Source organism: Melospiza melodia, chromosome 11 (assembly GCF_035770615.1).
Source record: "Melospiza melodia melodia isolate bMelMel2 chromosome 11, bMelMel2.pri, whole genome shotgun sequence".
In the NCBI taxonomy this organism is placed as follows: domain Eukaryota; kingdom Metazoa; phylum Chordata; class Aves; order Passeriformes; family Passerellidae; genus Melospiza; species Melospiza melodia.
In genome coordinates, this window is record NC_086204.1 from 21,569,195 (window position 1) to 21,578,993 (window position 9,799).

Here is a 9,799-nt window from a genome sequence, read left to right on the forward strand (position 1 = left end):
TTTTTTGGGGAGGAGTGGGAAATTGGGAGCATCAGAAAAGGAGCATTTATGTGGAAAGTGATGGATTGAGAGCAGGACATTTAAGATGACCACACAAATACAATCACTCACAAGGCCCTGACTGAATCTGTAGGTCCTGCAGACCTCTTCCATTCCTACTGCAGATCCCCATGACAGCCTCTACCTGCCAGGTGGTGATGCTGTGAGACATAACAGGACTGTGTTGCAAGCTCTGCTATTATTTAGACTTCATTACTCTACTAAAATAGATTCAAATACATTTACAACTATGCTTAAAAGTATTAGCATAAATCATGAAAACTGAATGGCACACAGAAATAAATGAACCAAGTCTGTTTGGGGAGGCTATATCTTCAGTTATTTCTTATCCTGTTTGTTAATTTAATGAATTTTGCCAATTAGCAATTAATTTGCAGTAGGTCTCCTAGTCATTAGTGTGAATTAGCAAGGTTTTGTTGGCAAAATGCCTCGAACATTAAATAAAAACCCTGTATCATGCAAAACCTCAAGGGTAATCCATGGTGAGATCCTGTAGAGAAATTGAGCTGCAGAGAGTCCACCCCAGTCCCAGCCCTTGCTGTGAAGGTGTGGTGGCTGCTCTGGTCTGATCTTTTTAAACTGCATGACCCAATACAGGTCAGTGCCCTGTATTCCCAGACCAAATGCATTCCAGCAGAGGCTGTGTATCCCAGGCAGGCTCTGGTACTGTGGCTTTGTGGTGTTGACTCACAATTTTCTGTAGCTCTTTATTTTTCTCTTGGTACACGCAGTTCGTGTGTTTAATGCAGGTTGTTTATAGCAAGGACAAAGGATTACAGTCCTTAAATCAAAAGTGATGTTGGTGTAATTATAAGCACAGGCTAGTGTTGCAAAGAGGGCTGTAGGGAGAGGCTGTCAAAGGAGAAGAGCATCCAAAATATAGTAACCTCAAAAATCCCAGCTAATCAGTTTTCTGACGGGAGCAATCTGTTTCCCAGGTATTATTATTATATGGGGACTTTAAAGATAATAAATAACAATAATAGTCTGCTATGAGGAAGGAAAGAAAAGGGCAAATGCCATTCACCTCAGAAGCTGTGGTTGCTCACTGGAGTTCTCAGAGGAACATAATTTTCCTCAGCCCCTGTGGAGGCCTCCATCCATGACAACACCAAGAACATCCCAGGAGCTGTGGTGTCAGCAGTGAGGTTGCCTGAAGGGGTGCTCTCATTAATGCAGAGATATGGCCCACAGAAACCACATCTCCCAGTGCAGACATCATGAGCCAGAGGGCTCTTCTCTGGGCTGCTGGCTGGCACTTGTGGCCCCTGCAGATCGCTTTATTCCTTGGGAATGAGGGGCAAGTGAGCACCACTTCCAGCACTGTGCTGCTTCCCTGCATATCTGCTTGAAAGACCAAAACAAAGAAGGCTTTCTGATGTAAGCTTGGTCTTACCAGAGCCGTACAGAGCATGAAGACTTCTCCCTTGCAACAAGGCAGCCCAGCTAACGGACCTTGGCTAACAGATTATCAGCAGCGTTTGAGTAATAGACTGCTCATTTAGTTTTAATACATTTTGCATAGAGAGCAATCAGCCTTCATCAGTCTTAGAGATGAATTGGCTTAGCCAGCTAAATTCTAAAGATATTAGTCCGACAGCAGCCACATAAATCATAACATTTTCTTAATGATGGTAAAATTAAAATATACTCTTGCTTTGAGAAACCAATGAAGCCTTCCTGTTTGCAGGCTAGATCCTCCTGCCTGAATTAACAGGAAGCTTAATTGATGTGGTTTTAAACTAAACTCACAGTCCTACTCTTCCTCAGCATCTTAAGTGTTCCTTTCTTTGAAGTTAAATTAATTTGTCCTGCCTCTCCCTGCTCCATCTCCTAATCTTCAGGAGCGTTCAGTGTGGGACATGATCCAGATGTGCACAACATCACAGCTGAAGGCTTTGCTTAGTGGAGGCCTCCAGGAGGAAAGCTTGTGTTTTTCCTCTGACCAACAAACCAAGAGCTCCTGTCTGTCTACCTAGCCTAGCCAAGGATGAACTTTTCTTGTCCTTTGTTCCTGAAGCTGGCTTGGTGCCCAGCGTGCTTTTGCCAGAAAGGAAATTAACAGAAGGGAATCCTGTCTTTGGCTAAAAAGGCTTCAATGGCTGGTGTTGGGGCAGGAGTGAGGACATCTCAGGGCTGTGATAGTCACACAAATGTTGTGTGTCCACAAGCTTTTCAGTGAGGAGATGCTGGGCTTGTTGTGTCCCCCAAATTAAGGGTAGCACTTCTGACTAGGTCAGCCCTTACATCCCCAAGCTGAGGCAGATTTGGGTATGTCACCCATTTAAATGTTCTGTGTGATTCCTCATGGCACAGAACAGTTCTTTGGGCTGAATCCTCTTGCTTTCAGGGATATCTTCCAGATGTTCTAGACTGACTACTCAGTCTTCTGCTGAGCTGTGCAAAGTGACCTTTTCTTCCTCGGCCTCCTGCTGCTAGCTGCAGTGGCACCCGTGGAATAAACAGAACATCTCCTGTCCCAGTGCTCTGGGCTGCCTTATCTTAGGGCTCTACCCTCTCCTTTTCAGCAGAGCCTGTGCAGGTAATCTGTGCAGGAGAGCTCCTCAGAAGACCTCTTTTAGTGAGGTTCTGCTCAAGTTGAGACTCTGGGATGAAGACTTGACTGAAATCCAAATACGTGATAACTTTGACAGCCTTTCTTCTGCTAAAACAATCATTTTGTGGTGAACTGCAAAGAATTGGTTTCTTTACAAGTAGGAAAGAAGTATGAAATTGACTGCTGTGCAGAAACCTCAGCACTAAGCCAAAGACCTTTGGGGTAAAAAAAAAAAAGGCAGGGGCAGGCTGGTTTCTTAGAAATCATCTCCTAATAATCCTATTGGTCCTTTGCTGGAGTGCTAATATCTGTCAAAAAGGACCTGGTGCTTCTCAGCATGTACTGTGAAAGGCCCATTCCCCTGGGGTGCTCTATGGCATCCATACTCTGGTGTCTTGGCTGAAGTGATGTTGTGGAGAAGGCAGGATTCTTCTGGTCCTACACAGGTCCTACACTGGTGTTGTGGAGCAGCTCTAACTTAACAGCCATAGCTGAGTTAAGTTAGAGCTCTCACTATTTGGGGATGTGTGTGTGCATGCAGTGCTCCTGCATTCAGAGGAATTAGGAAGTTCCAGGTGGAGCCTCTTGGCATTTTTGTGTTGGGGCAGAGAACATTGGAAGCAATGGGTCTAATTGGGAGACTGATGTTGGGCTGCCTGCTTTGGGCAACTTCAGCCTGTGGCTTATGGCAAGTAAGGTGACCACAGGCCCTCCCAGTGAGCTCTCCTCAGAGGCCACTTTTAAGGTGGGGTGAATAATGTTCCTTCCTTCAGGTCATTCCCTGCCACATTGCAGACTCGTGGCTGGGGGACTCGCAGCTGAGGTTTGGGCCCCTGGTCAGTGAGTGGTGTGTGCAGGATGGCTGCAGGATGCTCCTGCCTCCTGACTGCTCCGTGGCCTGCTGGGCAACTTGGGTTGGAGATTGGGATCCCCAGGTTGAGATGTGAGGTCACCTTTGCAGGGCTGGATGTGGAAGGGCAGCCTGTGCCTGTGCAGAAGGGTGTTTGACAATGCAGTATTGAGAACCATTTCTTTCCTGGTGTGTCTTCTAGCCTAGCCAAGTGCTTTCATTTTTTCTTGAATATGTCCGTGGGGCTTGGAAACCTGTTCTCCCTGCCATATTGTGCCAGCTGCATTTGTGCTGCTGGTAATCTAATAAATGCTTGGTCTGAGCAGCTAGCACTCCTGCTAGAGCCCAAATGAATGCAGAGGAAGGACCCTGCTAAGTGTGTGCATTCTTCCTCTCCTGGCCAGCTCCAATTCCCTTTCATAGCTCACATCTGATGCTTCCTCTCTCACCTAGCCCCTTAGCTCCGATGTAAATGTGTGTGCACACTTCCGCCAGTCAAGTAACTGTGCTCTCTCTGTCTCTCCCCTTTGTTACAAAGCCTGCTCTGTAAATGAATCCCACAGGTCTGGGGCTCAGCAGGTAAAAGGAGAAGTGAGTCTGTTAGCGCATGAGTCTAATCAGGCCGGCTAAAGCGAATAAAGTAGGGCAGCATTGCACATTAGCCGCTGTGTAAATGAGCCCTTTGATGGGCTGGGCACCGCGGGAGAGGGTTTGAAGCCAAGAAGAACTTTTGTTGTTAATTCAGTGACACATGGAAACTGTAAAACAGCGTGTCTTGCACACACACGAGAGAGAAAATAAAAGCCCTCACGACCGGGCTTTTCAATACCTGCCCTCAGACCTAGTCTGAAAACTTTCAGCCCCTGTCTCCCTCTCTTACCACTTGATTTTCCTTTCTCTCCCTTTCTTTTTTTTGTTCCCCCTGCACTATAAAAAGAAAAGCTCTCTTGCCTTTTGAACTAGACGGCTGTGAGTGAGGGCTATCTCTGAGCTGTGTGGCTCTGTTACCTTTGTGTTCCAGATGAAACTGCCAAGCTCGGTGGGACAGAAGAAGATTAAAGCCCTGGAGCAGATGCTGATGGAACTCGGAGTAGGTGAGTAAAGGGGGCACGCGAGAGAGAAAGAGACACACAGAGCTAGCCTTTGTTCTCGAGATGGGCTATTTTTTCCCCTAGTAATACAGCCAGTTTCTTGAATAACAGTATGTGAATGGTTTTTAAAATATTTTATGTGTTTAAAAAAAAAAGAGAGGGTAAAAGCCAGAACAAGATGCACAGGGTTTTTTTTTTTCCTCCCAGTAGAAAAATCTTTTAAAAGAGCCTTTGTTTCTCTCTTGTTTGGGCCTTTTTAACCATCAAGAGAGGCAGCACAGTATTAGGAAGGCAAATCTCAGCCTTGCCAGGAGAGCTACTTCTAAGTGTGTTAGTGACCACGGCATGCGCATTGTTCAGGGCTGCCCTGTCTTGCTTTTAAGCTTCATTTCCTCTTAATTTACTGCTCACGGTGGCAAGTCCAAAATGCATCTGGGACTGTTCATCCCCCCCTTTATAGGTTGCATGCTGTGTGAAAATCTGGAGCATCTCTGCTGAAAGGCGAGTAAACACACATCCCTCACTCTTGAACTCGAGTGTCTAAGCAGCTGAAAGAAGGGTTCACTTAACATGTACAATACCTGCTCGTGGCTAGAGGGGGAGAAGTGCAGCCTGTGGCCAGCGGCTGCTCTCCATGCAGTGGGGACAGTTTGCAGGTATTACAGGTCCCAGCATGCGGTGTCTCTTGATTAGACACCTGATGCTCCTTTCCCTCCCCCACTGTGGCTAGAGAGACATTTAAAGGTAGGAAAAGAGAAAAATAGAAAAATAGAAGCCTTATTAATGATTTACAGGAGATTACTGAGCCTGTTTCCAGCACTGACTTCTGTTAAGTCTTGTTAGTTTTTTGGGCCAACTGGTTTGTGGCTTGATATGTTGTCTCAGAGACTGTGCCATTCCGAAGGCCTCCTGTGGCTGGCGAAAGTGGCTCAGCCAGGATGGTTTCCTCTTTCTGCTGTAGAACTAAGGGAGTTGCTGTTTGTGCTTGCTGGGGAAGCCTGAGGGAAGCATGCGAGTGCTTCTTGGAGCTCACTTTCCATGAGGGTAAGGAGGGGTTCCTGACTCCCCACTCCTGCCTCACAGAACTCACATATCTTGAGGGTCTCTTGGGGCTTCGGCCCTGCTGTACCTTAGAGTGCAGAACCACACCTGGGCTTTGTGGGGGTGAACCCAATGCCAGCAGGAAGGGGGTCAGGTGGGCAGCCCTGCAGACAGGGGCCACTGCTGTGTATCAGGACAAACACACAGAGCTTCATCCTTTCCTTCTGCAGAACTTGCAGCTCTTCCTGGCTCTGTGTGTGTGCATGGTGGGGTGCAGCAGAATGCAAGGTAGCTGCTGCTACAAACAAGTCTGTAACACAGCAGCAGAGCAGTTCTCTGCCTTGGACCTGCCCTGGGAGGAGCAATAAGAGAGTCAACAGAACTGAGCCTGTCCACCTGATGTTGGTGAAGGTGTAGGTAGCAGCAGGAGCTCTTCTGCCCTTTGCAGCAGTGTGGATCCAAACTCTGCAAGACAGACCTGTCTTCATGTGACTTGGTGGGTGGCAAGATTCAATCATCTGGTCTTCCATCATCCTTCCCTTGCTGAGTCCTGGACTTAGCAGGTTCCCCCTTAGTCCTTGGTCAGAACCAAAGGACAGCCTGAGAAATAGGAGTGCAGCCCTTAGGGATAGCAGTTGCTACTGATCCATGTTATTGGAGCGAGGCTCCTGGTGTATCTCTGTGGAAATGAAACAGCAGCCGAGACCTTTATAGGGATTTTTCATTGCAGGGCTGTAGGTCTGGGTGTTTAACAGGCGGTGTTTTTCTCCCTAGATCTTAACCCTATGCCCACAGAGGAGATTGTACAGATGTTCAACGAGCTGCGGAGCGACCTGGTGCTGCTGTACGAGCTGAAACAAGCCTTTGCCAACTGCGAGTACGAGCTGCAGATGCTACGGCACCGCTACGAGGCCCTGGCCAAGGCTGGGAGCATCGGCCCCCTCAGCGTGGAAGGCGCCCATCCAGATGGCCAGACAGGGCTCGGCATCGAGGAGGGCAAGGGCGATACCAAGGACCAGATCATTGATGTAGTAGGAGCACCTCTGACCCCCAACTCGGTGAGGAGGAAGGTCGGGGGGGCAGAGCAGGGCGCACTCAGGTCTCCGACGCAGATGCCCTGACAAGCGCTGGGGATGCTGCCCTGCTCTCCTTCCAGGCATGCGCGTCCGAGGGAGCAGAACACGCCTGTTCCCCCCCAAGGCCCAGTGCTGCTCTCTGGGCTTGTCTCCTGTGCTGGACAGTGTTCTTGGTGCTACAGGTGGGGTCAGCAGGGCTTTCTACATCCTGCATGCAGGCAGATGGCTTGGTGTGGGTGCCACTGTGGACCAAAGCGGTGAGGCTTTGGGTGATGAGAGCTTGTTCTAAGGCAGCAACGGTACAGCTGCAAACCTGAGGCATTTTGCTCAGCAGAGGGAAGCAGGTGGGGAAAGCAGTCTTCAGGTGATGAGACATGACCTGCCCGAGACCCTGGAGTCAAGCAGTAGCCCTGCCTGGAGCAGGAGGCTTGGGAAGGACAGAGGTGTTTGAAGAGCAAAGGAGGGTTTTTATACCCTACTTCCAGTGCCAAGAAAGAAAAGCCTGGCCTAGGGCTTCTTCCAGTGCAAGCCCTGTGGCAATGTCCTGTGCATGCACCTCTGCAGGATGTGAATCACCGGCCTCTCCTCCCTGCCTCCAGGAGGGCAGGTTGCCCAGCCCCTCACCACTGCCTCAGGGCCAAGGGTAAGCCTGGGGATCAGCTGAGGCTGCTTTCCCCTCTGTGCAGTCCCCTGGCACAGCTGAGCTGAACTGCCTGATGAAAGCTGCCCATCTCCACACCGTGGCATCCCCGACGCCTCCGACGCACTGCCCCTGGTAGCGGCACAGACCTTTACTTTCTGAAATGTATAATGTATTGCAGGATATTGAGAACACCTTATCTGTCAACGGCAGAGGCGACACGTTAACCTGGACTTGAGTAATGTCCTATTTGATTGTGACAATGTTGAGTCGTAAGGAAGAGTTCCACTGAGACAGGTTCATGTTTGTAAAGGAGTCTTTTGAATTATTATTTTTTTCCCTACTGCATTCAATCTGGAATCTCACCCCTCCCTCCCTGCGGTCTGGAGTGTCCTGGTTTGCAAACTTTTCGGGCTGATTTACAGTACAGTTGGTGTCCATTGAGAACTGGCTTGTTGGGAAGGTGGGAGAGATGGTGGTGGTGGCCATGCCTGTAGGAGGAGGGAGCCCACGTGTGTGTTTCTGACCATATTGTTCCTCGGTGCCACCTCCTGGAATTGGAAACAAAGGCACGGGCCCAGGCAGCACAGAGAGGGTTAAACTGACCTGGTCTCTGACATATTTGAAAGAAATATAATCAAGTTAATTCACTGCAAGGCAAATTCAGTACCTAAAGGGCCCCCATGTTAAATACAGCACTGACCTTTACCGGCTGATTACACAAAGACGACACAATTAGATTAGTCCAAGACAAAAGGTCAAGCACATTCACACTGTGACCATTTTTTGCTACCTTTTGAGGGGGGGGAATTACATCCCAGCTGGAGGGGTATTTTGGAGAGGAAGAGAATGGGGCTGCTGTACCATGTTCTGCCTGGTTCAGATATGTTTGGAGAGTCAGGCAGGGCTTGGCAGCGTGCTTACCCTGAACCTGTCTATGATTGTTGGGCTATGTGGTGGTGGGAGAGAGAGATCAACACCCTGCAGCCCACAGCCAGCTTTTCCCAAGACAGGGTGAGTAGAGGTCATGTCCTGGTGATCCTTCCTGCCCTGCCCAAAGCTGGCAGATGCAGCTCCAGTGCCTCTTGTCCAGCATCATGGCTGAAATTTGCCTCTGGAAGATGGTTGGGCTTGGTCAGCTTTGAGAAGGGGAATGGCTGGTGGGTGCATGCATGTGTCCCCACCCTGCACAGTGAGGGCCCCAAGGTGTCCCAGGCTGTGGTGGGGACAGCAGGGCCAGGACATGGTGTGGATGGCCCTTCCTTCCCTCTCCTCCTGCAGCCATGGGTGCTTGGCCACGACACCTGCCCTCGTCCTGCTGCAGTGGTTTCACCCTGCCATGCCAGCCTTCAACTCCCGAGTTCCAGCGTGTGCTTTGCCACTGAGCTGCCAGGGCCTTTGGGAGAATCATTTAATCTCCCTCCTTCAAATTCCTCTGAGTTGGAGAATCCCTTTGTGCTGTCTAGCACTGCCTGTCCATGGCACTCTACACGTTGGATTAAGCATGGATTAGTTCAGTCTCCAAACCAGCTGCTCCCCTGAAGCCAGATTTGTTTCCCTGGAGAGAAGTATCTTGCTCCAGATGTTGGAGGGAGTGAGTGGCAAAGCCAGGAATAGGACTAGGAGTCCTGAGTCCTGAGCGCTGCCTGGCATGTCTGGATTCCTTTCCAGGAATTGGAATGAATGGGCAAAGGCACACCAGGGTCTTTTGAGGTACTGGTTTTGTCAGCAGCTGTCTGCCACCAGCCCGCTTGGCCAGCAGTGGGGATGGGGGACATGGCAGCAGGGTGTGTTAGTCAGGCTGGGACAGGCATCTGTCTCAGAGCCCCTGGGGCAGTGGGAAGCCTGGTGCTGTCCTGCCCTGCTGTGTCCAGCACTCTCCTGCTCCCCTGGTTCCTGTCCACGCTCCCCCAGGGGCTGCAGTGCCCATTGCTGACCATTAAAGCTGAGCTGGGATCCCCCCAGTGCTGTTTGAGGCTGACCCCGGTGGGGACTTTACTCGGGGCCTTTGGGAGGTGAAAGGTGAGCCGAACTCGGAACAAATTAGTTCCAAGCAGAAGTTCAGCCAGTTACTCCAGATTGGATCCTTTGATTTCCGCAACTCAGACTCCACTCAGTGATCTGTAATGAGTGACTCTCAGAAATCCTCACATTGCAGCACTTTGTTCCTGAGCTCACAAGTCAGCCCATTAATGGGTAAAGGAAAGGACCTTGAGTCTAAGAAGTCTCGGGTTCAGAGTCAGAATTATTTGACTTTTAAGCTTCCTTTATCTGAACTCCTGCTGACTTCTTGTTTTCTGAGCCTGTTTGAAAGCTAGAAGTTACATTGTTAAGATCAAACATTCTCTCTTTCCAGATGGAGTTACAATATCTGTCTTTTATATATATATATTTTAATATATATAGTGTATATATACCAGGGTGTATATATATTCTTCTCTTTTTTTTAATCGTTCTTTCCATTAAAAGAAACTAGACTTGTAA

The 9,799-nt window shown here is 49.2% G+C and overlaps 1 protein-coding gene across 1 annotated transcript in view; it reads left to right on the forward strand.

Annotated features, from left to right (window-relative positions):
- DMAP1 (DNA methyltransferase 1 associated protein 1) overlaps positions 1 to 9,799 on the forward strand; it is a 29,668-nt gene extending 19,869 nt beyond the window's left edge. The window contains exons 9-10 of the mRNA XM_063165958.1: positions 4,489 to 4,561; positions 6,374 to 9,799. Coding sequence (XP_063022028.1) covers positions 4,489 to 4,561; positions 6,374 to 6,720 — 420 coding nt within the window. The 3' untranslated portion in view covers positions 6,721 to 9,799. The remainder of the gene's footprint in view (positions 1 to 4,488; positions 4,562 to 6,373) is intronic.